This window comes from Triturus cristatus, chromosome 7, assembly GCF_964204655.1.
Source record: "Triturus cristatus chromosome 7, aTriCri1.1, whole genome shotgun sequence".
Taxonomy (NCBI): domain Eukaryota; kingdom Metazoa; phylum Chordata; class Amphibia; order Caudata; family Salamandridae; genus Triturus; species Triturus cristatus.
This window is the reverse complement of record NC_140590.1, coordinates 1358860633-1358876261: the sequence shown is the minus strand read 5'-3', so window position 1 is coordinate 1358876261 and position 15629 is coordinate 1358860633. Positions and strand designations below refer to the sequence as shown.

Below are 15629 nucleotides of genomic sequence, written 5' to 3'. Positions count from 1 at the left end.
ATTCGCATCTTCTGTATCATTGTAGTTTAAGGTGTTGTTTATCTGTGTTTTTTTTCTTTCACGGACAGCTGGGAGCAATGCATAAAAAGTAAAAAAGTTGCCCAAATATCACCAGATGTTACTCCTAATCAAAAGGCAGAGTTATTGGCTTTGCCAATGCTTGTGTATTTAATTGTATTTAAAAAAAATCATTTAAAAGTACCATTTATAGACTCTAACGTAAAACTAAGTTTTTTATGACCAATTCGAATTTACACCAGATCCACATGGGTTATTTTTCCTAAACAATTTGTTGGCAATGACTAGATTGAAGACACTTGCTTTGGCTTAACTGAAAGACTTTCTCGCACCCATGGCATCATTTGGAGATGTATAAAAACTTGATTGGTTTGCCCACCACACCTTTAGTGGGAAGGAAAATCTTTCATAACATTATTCTCCATCTCAAACTGATTGCACATCACCTTTGTAAACAGCACCACAAAGACGTTTTACTTACTCTATCGTGATCTTGTGCATATCTCACTAAAGGCAAGGTACAAAGAAGGTGGCTTTTGGTCAGGAGTTCCCATACTGTCTTCTGCTGACATTTTATGTTCCATGATGCTATGAGGCAGCATAACCTTTTCAGTGTGTTTACTGAAAAAGTAGTTTCCTGAGTCCTCTTAGTTCTATGGAACCGAGGAGAGGTGGCATTTTTTTCTTGATCTCAGGATTCTGCAATCCCACCACCTCGTGGCAATTGCAGGGGTCATGCGGGGTCCTGCCTTCAGTCCTGTTTACCACAGAACACTCCCTGAGAAATTGAAAACCTTATTCTGCTTTTCAATTTAGCCCTGATCTTCATATTAGCCTCCCAATACATTCTGTTCCATCTAGCCATTTCATTTCACAACATTTCCAAGATTACATCTTGGAGGTGGATCCCTCTTTATCATTCTGTTACATGAGCTGTGCAGATTCACCAAAACATACATGTGCACTTTCATGACTTTCTTCTGTCTCTGATATGAACAGTCAGTCAAAAAAACTTTATTTGGTCTAACAAGACCATAAAGTACATAAAACAAAAGTACATACTTCAAACAATTAAAAAAAAACACATTTCATCCAATTCCATTGTTTAGACTTAATTCTCTTAGCTATAATCATTTTGCATCATTAGGGGGGTTTAATCGGATGGTACCTAGAACAATGCTTCATTGACGACCCTACATTAAAACTGTACAGACAACAGTTCCTCATACAAAATACCACCGTATTTTTTTCCAGCTAATGACTCCTCAGGTAAGCACACAGCACATAATTTGGCAGATAAATAAGCATATGAGATGATTTCAAAACATAAAAACAATGAAACATGATAAAATGCTTTATGTGTAAAATCAAATTCCCCAAAGAGAGTGTAAAACAGTCAGATAACATTCTCAGCCCCCTCTTTAAACGTCATTCTCATCCTCAATTATGAGGCGAGAAAATGAGCAACAGCATAAGTTTTGTGTACATCTGGAAGTAGCTGTAGGTACATATGGGTGGGTTTGACTGGAACAAAATGTAAGGGTTTCAACAAGGGCAATAAAAACATTCTTCAAGTGGGTGGCATAAAATCCACAAAAGAAAACAAAATGCAAAAATACTGGGTAGAGAAGTTGTCACAAGCGCAAGGACTCATCTTCGTGCACCATACACCGGCTAAGGAAATGCCAACAACGTGTGTAACTGGGTAAACCTAAATCTGGTAAGGAGGAATCGGTGATGGATATTAAATGTACTAAGCAGATAAGGTTTAATAGCAGGACCTGTTACAATCAACACATATCCTCGGTCCAGGGGTTTCCACAACTCAATACCCTCCCTCTTGGTTTTTCTCCATAGCAGGAAATTACCCAGAGTCCAAGCGATGTCAGCTTTCAGAATAGTAGAAGGCAGCTCAAATACAGCCGGCCTACCTAGTTTGAGAAAAGTGTCCCAAATATACGCCAGCCATTTGACTGATCTCCACCCATCAAGCCCCAGACAGTCCTTAACTATCCCTCTACTTACGTGATTTTCTGTTTGCACCCAGATAGTAAGCCACCTAATCAAGGGACGGAGGGCATTGAGATCTGACAAACAGGGCAGCCCTAACTCCTCGTGAGCCATAAAAGCTGAGGTTGAACCAGGAACTGCTAATAAAAAAAGCTACATAACCCATTTTCCTCCACTTGCAGCTCCCTTAAATTTATGTATTCCCATACATCACTACCGTAGGTGGCTACTGAAACATATTTAGCTTGATATATCTTAATCAAGGTGCCCAACAGTTTGCTACCAATTCTACCGGAAAAAGAGAAAAGTGGGCCTATGGATCTTGACAGAGCTAATCTCTTGGATTTAATTGGAGGTGTCCATGATGACCGATCATCAAACACATCCCTAAATAGGAATAAGTCTGGACCCCAGACAACCTTTAGCCCAGAACATGAAAAGATCTCAGCTTGGTCTTTTTTTATATCCCAGCACCATTACCTGTGATTTACTATAGTTGGTAGAAAGATCAAGACTAGTCATGTATAATACAAAACCGTCAAGCAATGTCTAGAGGACCAAGGCAGTTCTTGCCAATAAAATGGTGTCATCTGTGTATAACAATGCAGGAATTTGGCAGGACCCTATTCAAGGGCAGTCCACCAACTCAGCCTTCCATTGATTCATTAACATATTGGCACTCTGCCACATCCACACACCCAGACACAAACCCCCCAATCAGCGAAGGAGCACATTCGTTTACAAAGCAGCTAGCCCAATTAGGTTTGCCAACACTCGTTTAAAACTGTGTTTGTGTCTGCCTGGCCTGGTTATTCACTACCCTCCTTAATGAACAATCTTCTGAAAAGTATAATGTTTAACTCCAAGGTTATACGTATTCCTTTTTCATCTATATACTGTATATTTGGCGATCAAACAAACTTTGATTGAACTGTTTGCTTACTGTGCGAAAATAGCCCATTCATTCAACCATATCTCAAATGATAATGAGCAAGTGAGCTCAGCAGTCTTTCTGCATGTCATTCTCCCTGAGGGAATTCAGAAACTCCTCCCTTCTCTCCATCCTTCCTTCTAGCTTTTGTCCTTTTCTCCAGCCTGTCTTTTTTCTAACATTCTTTCCTTTTCTCTTTTTTTACATTCTTTTGTTTTCATCCACCCACCCTTCCTTGTCTCCATCCTCTTTTCCTGACTTACTTCCTCCTCTCCAGCCACCCTTTTCACCACCTAGCTTCCCTTTTTCTTTCTGTTCATTCATATTTTTCTCCATCTGTTTATTGACATTTTCATCCATCTCCCCATCCAATCTCTCTTTAGCCCACTCTATATCCAACCATCCTTTCATCCATCTCTGCATGCATACATCCATCTGCCCATCCATCTTTAAAGCCACCCGTCCATGCTCACCACCTATTCTATCTTTTGTGCACATTTGTCCAATTTGTTCTCCCATGTCACAGATGCATTAACTATTCTCTCTCAGAAGTATTTGTGAGCCTCTGTTTAGAGACCAGTGTCTCTCATCGAGGTAAGATGAGCTGTAAACAATGTGAATGCTTCATGCTATGCAGCACTATCCAAGTGGCACTAACGCCCTCTGAAGCAGTTAAATTGGATTTCATAATACGCTGAGCATCCCTGCAGGACAATGGGATAAGAGAGATTTAATAAGCCAAACCATTCTCCTTTAGTAAAGCAAACACTGACTCTATGCATGTTCATCTCGCTCTTGTCTGCAGAGAATCCCATGGTGAATGAGCAGTTAGATTACATAGAAAAACAGTGAAATGCCTAGCAAAGGGCTATTACATAGCAGAAAGGGAAAGCATAGCAGTTTGAAGCAATCAGGATATTAGTCATAGCAAAGAGTACCATATTCTATAGCAGCTTGATCGCAAGCACCTGCAGTTGTTATGAAAGGGCTTATAAGCAAGTAGCAAACAACAGGAGAGCACAATATGGAATCAAGTGTCAATATGCCCTTGGGAAGGGAAGCTTAAAAATAGGCACATGTACTTAAATTGGGGTCTCCATACGTCTTGACAAATGTGGGAGGAAAAGGAGGAAGCAAGTCTACATAGTATGAATTAGTGGCTTCTCTGCAGAATGTATCCTTGTAGAAAGAGGCCTAGGACTGGGGGTCATGGGATTAACAGCAGTATCCCCTGGTTGTGATCTCTCCGCAGAAGTCTTGAATGCACAGAGAACCTGTGGCCAGATGTACTAGGATACTAATTGCACAAAGTGGTCATACATTGAGACTCTTCTTTTTGCGACCAGCATCTTGTTTCACAAACTGAGCTATGCACTAATAGGTTGAATTGTAAAATATCAAATTAGAATGGGTCACAGAATGACTTTAATGAATATTAAATAGGCAGGTTGTAATTTGAGACCCTATAAAAATGGCTAAAAAGGCACAGGACGGTGACCTGTCAGTCAGCAGACCACCATCCCTGTGAATGCTTTTTTTTTGGAAGAAGCAGCCATTTCCTTTTAGAAAACGGGTCTATGTTTAGAAAAAAAAATATTTTGGAAAAACTTCAGTGAGAGTTGGCAGTGGCCCCCTAGAGCCCTGATCTGATTTATCCCCCTGAAACTGCCACCCCAAATTGCAAAATGGAAGGGGGTCTAAAGAGGGCCCCTTCTTGTTTGGACATAAGTTTCCACCCCAACACTAGAGTCTGAAACTAATCAATTGCTTGCAACCAGAATTCCGGTTGAAAAGCATTAATAAACAGGGTTATGGATCACTGTGTTCAAGAAACAGCCATAACATACCTCTTCCAAACTGCAATTCTGTATCCATCCTTAAACCGCTTTCAGGAGTTCGTAAAACTTTACTGACTCCTTAAAGAAGTTTAGTACATCCAACAGAACTTTTTAGCGGTTTCAACTACTCTGATTTTATGAATCACAGTGTTTGCGACATCTACAAATCTTTATTCGTCTATCCCCTGATCTCCATTTTCCTATGTGGCGACAACTAGAGAAATGCCAGAGTGCACTGGAAGAGGCCCAACTCCTATCTCACATTGGTAGCTAGGCATTATCTAACATGGAGACAGACTACCATTGTCTCACCAGTGATGGCCACTAAAGCATGGCAACTCTCTTAAGGAGGAGGTAAGGAAAATTAAAGAGCACCAGAGCACTTTGTATTCAAGTCACTCCATACAAATATATTTCTACCTTGCGAAATACTCGCAGGACTGCAGTTAACTCTATTCTGGTGAAACCGAGGCAAGCTCATTGCACTTGGAGTCAGCAGTCCATGGATGCCGCTGAATGATCTCCCCAGCGAGCAAGAGATTCAAGTCGCAGGAGGAACAGGGAGTTTCTGCCTGAGCTTTGAGCATGTGTGCCGCAGCTACTTGCAGCGGTCCACCTGTAGAATCTCATGGTGTTTACCTGCAGCTTTACCTAGGCTGATGCCCACTGGCAGCAATGGTGGCAGCCGCCATTTTAGAGGAGGCAACTCCCCTCACAATGCAGAGGAACCCTATCGCAGTATGAAGAATTGCCTCGTGTAAGACAGGCTTGTGTCAATGGGATATTAGATCAAGGGATTCTCGTCACAGTCTAATCACATTTGCCAAGATACAGGGCAGGGTTACACTGGGTGGAGGGAGCTGACTGCCGCCTTGTGAGAAGGCGATACAGAGGCAAACGTACCACAGTGAGTACCACAGACTGTGGAAGCTGGTGCACACTGCAGTCAACACCCTGCAGGGAGTAAGATGCTGATGCTGCAAGGTGAGCAGGAATCCCACCTCACCAGGTTTAGGGTTCAGCCTTGAAAGCACCCCACCTGCTACTGCGCTCCTCACCCGCTGCTGGGAAACCACAGCAAGTTCCTCCATATGTTGACTTGCAGATTCGCCTGGGCCACCTGGCTGTGTTCAACATCATGACCCTAGGCTACAGCGTTCTTCTTAGAGGAGAGAGTTTCCCTCACAATGCAGTGGAATCCTATTTGAGAGTGAGAGAAATCCTCTCCTGTAAGATGGCCGCTTGCCAATATCATACAACAGCAGTACCTTAGATGAGGAGATAATACCCACAATTCAATCGGTTTGACATGATAGAACACAGAGTTTTTCTGGTGGATGGGACTAACCACTGGTTCGTCTCACAGACTATGCCAGCACACCATGAAATGCCAGCTCGTGTGCCCTAAATTCAGCAGGAGAGACTTTGTGCGCACACTATGGAGAGCTGCTTCATTTGCAATGGATTCATCTGTGCCTTCCCCTGAACAACTGCTTTTCCTTTCCCAATCACAGACCATTGCATGATGTAAACTGCGCAATAGTCCAGTGGGCTAACAAAATTGCAGGCGAGTTCAATTAAGCAATGACTGAAGTGGATGAACTAAAGTAAACAAGGCTAAAGGGTGCGGACCCAAAGCCCACTCTATGGCCCTCATTCGGAACTGGCTGGACTTTGGTGCAAACATACTGGGGCGCTGGAATTTTAATTCCGCTTTTTCCCCCCAAATGAGGAATAACTGCTGAAACCCAGGGTTACCTGCTCTGAGCAGTTGGAAAGTGTTAGAGGAAGTGCTGTAGGGGTGGTAGAGGTGGGGTGGGAGGAAAAGAAGTCCTGTCCAGTGGGAGATGTTCGCCCTGGACTGCTGCTGATTGGACAGGCAGAGGCCGGGCAATGCCACTACCTGCAGCCTCTGTTCTGCAGCATTTGGGACAGGCCAGATGTCTCTGACACCAGAAGTAGCAAGTCTGGAGTTTTCAGACCTTATAATATTGTACCCCAACACACGTGGAATTGCAATTAAGTGCGATTCACCAAGAGTCATTACTCTGGGGGAAAGGCCCAACTTGTAATGTGAGTTTGAATACGTTTAGCTGGTGCGGCAGGAGCTCTGGCTGACATCTATTGCTATCTGCAGTCCGACCTAAAAGGAAACAAGCCTTTGCAATGCAATAGGTCTCGCATTACTTAAAGTTTGAGCTACTGGCGTTGTTAATAATAATGCAACGCCAATAGCTCAAACTTTCAGTAATGCAAGACCTATTGAATTGCAAATACTTGTTTCTCCAAGTTCAAAGGTAGGATTCTGATTGACAGATAGGGGAAGAGAGGAAGGCTGGAGAGACGATCTATCTGAAGGTGGGGGGAGCATACATACACACACAGAAGAGAGAGGGGGTGGGAGCCTGGCTAGTGAAGCAGGGAAGGAGCGGACGCTGAGAGGGAAGGGGAAACAAGCATTTACAATGCAATGGTCTCGGCATTGTTAAAGTTAGAGCTATTGGCATTGCTCATGACATTATTTTTGTTTATGTTGTTGTTTTTTAAAAGATTTAAAGAAACGGCATTGTTATTTACAATGTCAATTGCTTAATCACTCTCAAATGCTCCTGCAAGGGAAACGCTTTGTGTGCTCTTGCACTCCCTCCCACTTGTAGCGCGAGGCACGCGCTTGTTTAAACTAACGATGTGTATATTCACAAAGCGCTTACAGGCTGTGAAGTCAAAGAGCTATGAACAACCACCTCTGCGGCCCCCTTCTCTTCCTAAATCCATTGTTTATTTTTTTGCAGGTTGATATAACGCAACCTCTACCCGAAGGTATTGGAGCGCTTTAAATGACCACCAGTTACCTTACACAAGACACATTCATTTTTTATAAACACGGGAAGATTAAGATATCACAGGATGCTGAACCAAGGCCGACACTCGAACCCTGTGCGTCAGCTCCAAAGTCGGCTGCTCTAGCCCTAAGTCTACGTCCTCTGTTTGAATTATAGGACCCACTGACCTGCCTCTTGACCTCGACCACTTAGGAGACTTTGAAGGCGAATTTGTTTAAGTTCTCGTGTGCCCTGATCCATGCGTGAGCAGCTCACCGAGTTCATGTTTTTCGCTGTGCCTTCTAAGACTTGTAGCCCTACTTTTAACTCAGTCTTACAGGAGAATTATAAATCCGAACCTGTAACAAAAATACAATCTGGGTAGGATTAACTACCCTCGCAAGGACCAAGGAAACTACATGACCCATCATGCATCTGAGCTCACACTCATCATGTAAGCAGAACGTGTTGCCCCGAACAGTCAGAGGTTGTTAACTTTAATCTCCCCCCTCACAAGTACTCCCAAACGTTCCCTTCCCACTACAGCCGCACCACAATCACTATGTCTGCCAACTTCAGTGCTGAAAGGAGGTGCAGTAAAGGGGTAAGCTCAAAGATGCTAGATCTGCCGGAGAGAAAAGAACCAATGTATAGTGTATGCTAACATTGTGAATACAATCCTCGAGACAAATAAAAGCTAAGATAATACAATTATAGAGCACTTATTTCCCCCCTCCCCCGCCCCTTTCATGGTATCATCTAGATTGCTGTTGAACAGTGGAGGGAGTGAGTAGAATGTCCTTCACATTAGCAGCCTCAGAAGGATTAAAGGCTGTGTCACCTGCAGGACTATTTTTATCGACCTCGGAAAGATGACAGGCCTAATTTGAATTATGATATTTATTATCTCCTAGGCCACTCGAATGACGCAGAAAGGGAGGACCAAACTAGGAGGCAAAAAAGGCAACTATTCAGTATAATGAGGCACTTTTTTATAGTATTGCTTCATTATTTTGTGTTTTTTTTTTACTTGCTAACACTTTCTGGCCAAAGATTTGACCTCATTGGTACCAGCTTAACAACCACATACGGTCATAAACAACTGAAGGATGGATAACCAGTCAACCTTTGCGGGTGGCATTCTATTGTGCGGAAACAGGGGTCGCCACATATTTAGTAACGTTTGATGCGATTCAGCTAGACGCATTGTTTGGTTAAAATCTGCAGCTACAGCAGTGGACGGATCAAGTGGCAAATGGGGCAAATCTATAATTATGTGGAAAACGCTGCGGCTGCAGAATCGCATAATTCAAGTGGCCCTGATTATATAGATCTCCGAAGGTTAACAGGTTGAGTTTCACATATGGCTGTAAATATATCGACCTCGTAAGGATTGCAGCCTATATCTGCCCAATCATGACAGCCTGGGTTTAACGGTACTCTTTGCAGTAGGGTCCCAACACACTGAGCTGCCTTTAGAGGGGTGACCTATAGCGCCTTGCCCATCACACGAGGGCACTGTGGGAGGTGCCAAGACTTGAAGGTTCGCCACCGCAGCGCCTCATGAATAAGGCACATCCTCCCGGCCTGGCAGAGTCTGGCGGCTCTTAAATTGCATCAGAAGCTTGTTAGCAAACAATAGAGCGCACAAGGGGCCGGGAGGGGCCGCGGGGGGTGGAAATGGCGCTGTAATTGGATAGGGCGGATGCACTGTACTTAAAGGTAGAGGGGAGGATCCGTGTCAAGCACCGGTACTGTGCCATAGCTGAGAGCTCCGCAAGGCTAACTGCAGGGGAAGAAGAGTGCACATGTGGCACCCCACACACTCACCTCGCACTCCCAGCTGGACCCGTGCAGACCCGGGGGTGCCAGGGCACCGCGCCCACTCTTCAGCGGATCCTTCGTTCTCCACCCGCTGCAGCTGAGGGTGCAGTGCACAGAGGAGCCAAGGGCGCATAAGGAGCGGCGCGGCAGGGACGGACCCTTCGACCTCCTTTCTGCAGCTCTGCCAGCACCGAGGACATCCTGGGGTACGGGGGACCCCAACAGTGCGGCTCCAGTGCAGGAGGATGCAGTCTTCCAAGATAAGGCTTAATATTGGAGCTTAGACCGTTCCCGGGGAATCCGGAACTTTGCACCGGGAGTTAAAGTGGTTTGCGCAAGATCACACGCTTGGTGTCAAGTGGAGAAACCAGGATTTAAACGGGTTATGGTTTGTGACCTGAGTTGGAAACGTAAACATCAGAGCACACCTCACCACAAGCTCCAGGTTGCGAGGATAGGGCAGCGAGACCCATGAACACCGCCGCCTTTCTCCGAGGCAAAGCAGAAATGCCTCGGAGAAACGCAGCGGCGGTTTTGGATTCGGGGGCGTGTTTTTCTTTTCTCTCCTCTTGCCATTGGCTGGAGGAGAGAAAAACACGCCCAGCGAAAAGTAGCGAAAAAACACGCCCCCGAATCCGAAAAGGACGGGGCTTGTTTTGTGAGACAGACTCTTCTCCAATGGCTGGCCAGCATTTAAGAGGCCAGCCAATGGAGAAGAGGAGAGAAGAGGGGCGGGTTCAAGCCCCTCTTTTCCAAAACATTAAATCTCGGAGCGAGACTGCGCAAGCGCAGCCTTCGAGCCGAGACCTAAAAAGGGCGTGGCTAAAAAGTGGAAAGAAGAGCACGGAACACGCCCCCGAATCTGAAAAAGACGGAGCCTATTTGGTGGGACGGCTCTCTCCTCCAATGGCTGGCCTCCGTTTAGGAAGCCAGCCAATGGAGGAGAGCCAAAAAGAGAGGCGGGCTAAATAGCCACTCTAAGCATCATAAGATCTCCAGATTTCCGGTTCTGCCTTCGGCAGACCGGACGGTCCCTCGACCTAAAAAGTTAAAGGAGATTCAGGAGGGGAAGGGAGGGGTTTGCACGTCCCGACGCTTGTATACATAAAATTAGTATGTCCAGCCCTTTGCTTTGCATTTTATCAGAATATAGAAGTGCAAGTCTGCAAAGATAACGCAGTGACTTATGTGCAAGTGCTAATTAATTATATGAAGTCTGCAAGTTACAAGTTGGAATCAAAGTAACTTCGAACTGCTGTTTATCCGTATGAAGGCGATAGAATCAGGGCTGTTTATGTAATGGTAATTATCAGTTTATTTTACTATATCTATAGCACAGTGATGCTGCGGGCCTTTGCAAGAAGGCCCTGTACACAAACTTAACTACTTTTATAAACATTACTCATAGAATAAGGACAGTTTTCTAGAGCCTGATGAGAATGCGGGGGAGTTGGGGTAGGGAGTGGTGTGCTGCTCCTGCAAGTCTTAAACCTCATGTCGTTCTGTAGGCCTAAAAGCAGAGCCTGCCCTCACAGCAGCCAAATTGCATAATTTATTTAACAAGCTCCACATATGAGACACGCTGAAGTGTGTGGACACTGGGACACCTGATCACATAACTCTTTTGTGTAGGAGGTTGTATGCACCCAGCACTGAAAACCACACTCTGTTAAAAGGGATAGGTTCACCAAAAAATAAGGGCGGGGAAGTGAATGTGTGAAGCATTAGTATGCATAAAAGCAGGCATCCTGCGGCACCCATGTTGCAAACATTAAAGTGGTGACTCCTCCTGTGTGAAAGAGGTTGTATGCACCCCGCAATGCAAACGCCACTGTGGTAAAAGGGATAGCTTTGATAAAAAATACGGGCAGGGAAGTGAACGTTAGAAGCCTTGGTTGACATAAAAGCGTGCGCCGTGCTGAAAGATAAAGCACGGTGCCTGTGTTGCGAACAGGAAAGCGGTAACTCCCCCTGCTCCTGTGTGAAGAAGGTTCTATGCACCCAGCAATGCAAACACCACTGTGGTGTAAGGGATAACTTTGCCCAAAAATATGTGCGCAGAAGTGAAAGTGTGAAGCCTTGGTAAATATGCTGCGCTGAAAGAGAAAGTGCGGTGTCCGTGGCGTCCGTGTAGAATGACTAGCAAGAATTAAAACATGTAGTCCCTTAAGGAACATATAATTCCCTTCAGCGTAAGTAAACTGTAGTTGGTTGGTGCTCCTCAGCATAAAACGGAAATGATTTATCGGGAGCACCAACCATTATGGAGGCAGGAAAAAAGAGCAACACAGGAGTGAACCAATGGCAAACAGCAGGAGGGATTACACTCCGTAGAGTGATTACAGCAGGTCTTCCAGATAGAGCATGTACACTACCTAGGCTTGTCCTAAAAAAGCAGCTGCAGTTTTGCAGAGACTTGCACTCGAGATGATAACAGGTTTCAGTTCTTCAGTGGTAGAATGCAAACCAATAGGAAAAGTTGGGATTCAGACATGGTAATGAGTTAGACATTCAAAGACAGAAGCTGTCTTTGGACACACTCCAGCATCCTCTAGGAATCAGGTTTCTGGTCCTGCAACGTTCCAAACATGCGTACTGGTGACTAGTACTTCTCAATCTGATTGGTAAGGCAAAAGCAATGTAACAAAATATGCTGATATCGGAAAAGTAAACCAAAAAGGTAAGAAAAGCAAAAACTAGAAAAAAAGTCACATTCTATATGGAAATACTCCTGCAATTCAAAGAACTGTAAAAAAAAGAAAAAGACATTTAAAAAGTAAGTGGTGGAAGAGAAAAAGCAACAAGCCCACACACAAATGCAACCTACCAAAAGTTCTGAAGTTCCCAGCTTGTCAAGAGATATGGACTGTATTCTGGAGTGATGCACACCCAGGTCTCGATGCACTCCAGAGCACTCGATGCAGGTCAGGATTCCCAAATTAATAGACAGCCATGTTGGGTCTGTTGAGGAAATAAAACTTTTGTAATTTTTTTATTTGAATCACCACCTTAGATCAAATGACAAGACTTGAAATCATTCGACGATTACAGGGAACTCACGAAGGGTCGTGCAATCTGAACGTGCATCAGGAATAAATAAAAAGCTTTGTTTCCTCATGAAGCGAGCTCTGTTAGCAGTTGGCACTTAGCTTCAAATTGTCTAAAGCACACCAGGTACTTAAAAAACACACATGGTCAACAAAAAAGAAAAATGCATGGTTAAAATTTATTTGGAGCAGAAAATGGTCCACAGGTTCTAGGCGTTGCCCATCTTGCCCGGAAGTGTAGAATACTGGTCTAGGCTACTATACATTGGACCTAATCGATAACGTTTCTTGCAGGTCAGCAAAATTAGTTTGGGTCGAACCAGGCAATTTAAGAATATGGCATGTTTCCATAAAAACAGGGACACTCTTTATTTACTCCAAATACATACAATTGTAATATTAAAACATCAATCTCTAGCATACAACAAAGTCAGGCAGGCAAATGAAAATTACATGAACATTGCCTTATCTATGCCGTACTCGAGCATACAACTTAACTAAAACCTGGGAGTTCCAGGTTTTTTCACCCCAAGACACTGGAGTCTGTTCCACAGATGTATGCCTCTTAAAGATGTAAAAACCTTAACACCAATGTAGTTCTTTACCCGAAGGCTGTCTGCAGAGTTGAAGTGTACAACATGGCTTCCAGTAACTTAAGGGGCTGTAAGTCCACTCAGAGATGTTTCTTTTAAAGGGTGCACCCATGCTTCGTTGTTGCTTCCTTGACGTATAAAGACAGTGATAAAGACGTATAAGCCCACGTCCCCAAGTTCAAAACTGGGCCACAGGTCAACCCACCTGGAGATGAACCTGGCTTCCAGTGCAAAATCATACTGATTTCGCGATGGAGTAAGGGTCTTGGGTGTATAATGACACGCGTCTCTAATACAATTCCCCTCCGTCTAGCGTCTTGCACTAGCCTAGAGCAGGCTGAGAACACGTTTCCAACAGGGTCTAAGGAACACTCTGGTGCTCAGGCCAGACAGGAATATATTGCACCTGAGAAAATACAATGCTCTCTCCAATTTCTGGACTAATCACCACAGTCCCTTCGAAAAAAGCAAAAACTTACTTTGCATCTTTGATCATTGCCTTCCCATCATCAACCATATTGACAATATCAAACACTAAATTTGTAATTTTACAGTGCCAAGGTTAATTCAACAAAAAGGTACAATAATATCCCATTTGGTCGTCTGCTCTAATTTGCAGTCTGCACCCTTCCTTATCGAGACTGACCTTCCAGAACGAGGAGCTGTTAGCATAGAGCTTCTGCGGGCCACAGGTCGTCAAATATCAACACTGTAAGGGACCGACACGCGACTCCAATCCAAAACACGGAAGATAGTTTTAAATTCTGGACCACAGTAACTCACTTTGTCGAAGTCCGGGACAGTGCCACGTTGCTTTGCAATTTGCTCACACTCTGTATTGTTGATTGCTACTGTCATTAGGTCTCGCCTGACCCAGCGCATCGCCTGACCCAGCGCATGCGCTGGTCTGGCGAGACTTATTGAGAGGGCTCCAAAAAGTGCTACCAGGCCAGCCTAGAGCTACAGTACATGTGCGCGGGCGTGCGCGCCGTGCTTTGCCGCAATTAATTTCGCGGCGCGGCCGCACGGCCGTTTTGATGTTTGATCGAGATCACTTTCGTCTCTCTTTTGGGACCTTATAAGCATTTAGTTATGCAACTGTTGCATGGCTAAACACTTATAAGGTCCCAAAGGCGAGACCTATTGGCTATGCCAATGCTTGTTTTTTGTTTCAGCTGGTGATCAGGGTTTGCAAACATTAGGATCGAGAACAGGAGAAGTGGACTGTATTGACCCATTTTTCAGTATGGAGATTGCGATTAGTTAGTGATCGCAATCAAATATACTTGCAAACACTATCCTATTTCCGCAAACCTGTGATGTGACAATTCTAGGTCCCTGCTTTCACCACTGCATTCAGTTTCATTACCCTATACCGTGCCTTGTGTACTTTTTATTATTTGGTTCCCATTCGTATTGGAAACATTTTTATATAATATGAAGTATTATTACAAGGTTTTGTGTACTGAATATTGACATATACATCACAATTGTGATAATAGTGTTGTAAGATACTGTTACTCACCCTAGACCACCTCTTTCGAGAGACTCCCTGACTGCTCATCTATATCACCCCCAGGTCCCTCCAGTCCTCGTCCCATTCCTCCCTTATGGAGATGACCATATCCCTGACAGAAAAAAGAACAGAGGAATGCTGGGACCCCTAACTCCACCCCCTCCCACTGGGAGTACATAACCAGTACCTACCCAGCATTCCGCCTGTTCTTTTTTCTGCCTGCCGACAGAATGGACCTAGGGTTCTGGTGCTGCTCCTGCTGCAGTCTTCTGCGGGATCCCGTCGGGCTGCTGGGCTATCCTCGACAAGCTGCGTAGAGCCTCCTGGCCTGCTGGGCTTGCAGGGCGGCGCAGTGTTTGCCGGCAGTTTTTCTCTGCTTTCTTGGTTTTCCTTCATGCCTGTGGGGCCTCTGTGTGTTCAACTTCCCCTGTGCTGTGCCTCTTCTCTGGCCTTGCTTGCGGTGGCCCTAAGGTGGCTGGCAGCTCGGGCTGTGCTGGGGGTGCCCTTGTTGTGCCTGGTTGCCGGTGGTCCCGTTTTGGCTGTTGCTCTGGCTCTCTGGCATTGGGGCACGTCAGAGCTGGCTGTTGGGGTAATTTATTTTGGCAGGCAGTACTATCTGAAGTCTGCCGGACCCAGGGTGAGTGCCGCATGGCGGTTTTCCTCTGCTTTTTTTTCGGTACTTTTCTTGGGTTTGGCGCATACATGTGGGCTGTGTTTATTCCTCTTCTCTGGCCTTGCACTGACTGCTGTTGTCCTGGTGTGGCTGGTGGCTCGAGGCTGTGCTTGGGGTGCCTGGTTACTGGTGGGACTGCTTTTGCTTTTGCCCCGGTGGTCCGATTTTGGGGGTGCGCCAGCCTGTTGCTTTGGCAAGAGGTGCTGTTGGGAGTCTGCCGCTTGTTGTTTTTTCACTCCCTTCTTTTCTGCGTTGTGCTATTTGGGTCTGTTCCTGTGGGGTTTGGTGAGACTTGGTGTCCCTGGCTTCCGTTGCACAGTACTTTGTTTACCATGGTGGGGTTTTTGCCTGCTGTGT

General features: G+C 45.0%; 1 protein-coding gene across 1 annotated transcript in view; it reads right to left on the bottom strand.

Moving 5' to 3' along the window:
- The window catches only part of LOC146812057 (arf-GAP with SH3 domain, ANK repeat and PH domain-containing protein 1-like), a 1117518-nt gene that overhangs the window by 322557 nt on the left and 779332 nt on the right, over positions 1–15629 (bottom strand). Inside the window, exon 16 of the mRNA XM_085619062.1 lies at positions 12271–12404. Within this exon, the coding sequence (XP_085475188.1) occupies positions 12271–12404 (134 nt within the window). The remainder of the gene's footprint in view (positions 1–12270; positions 12405–15629) is intronic.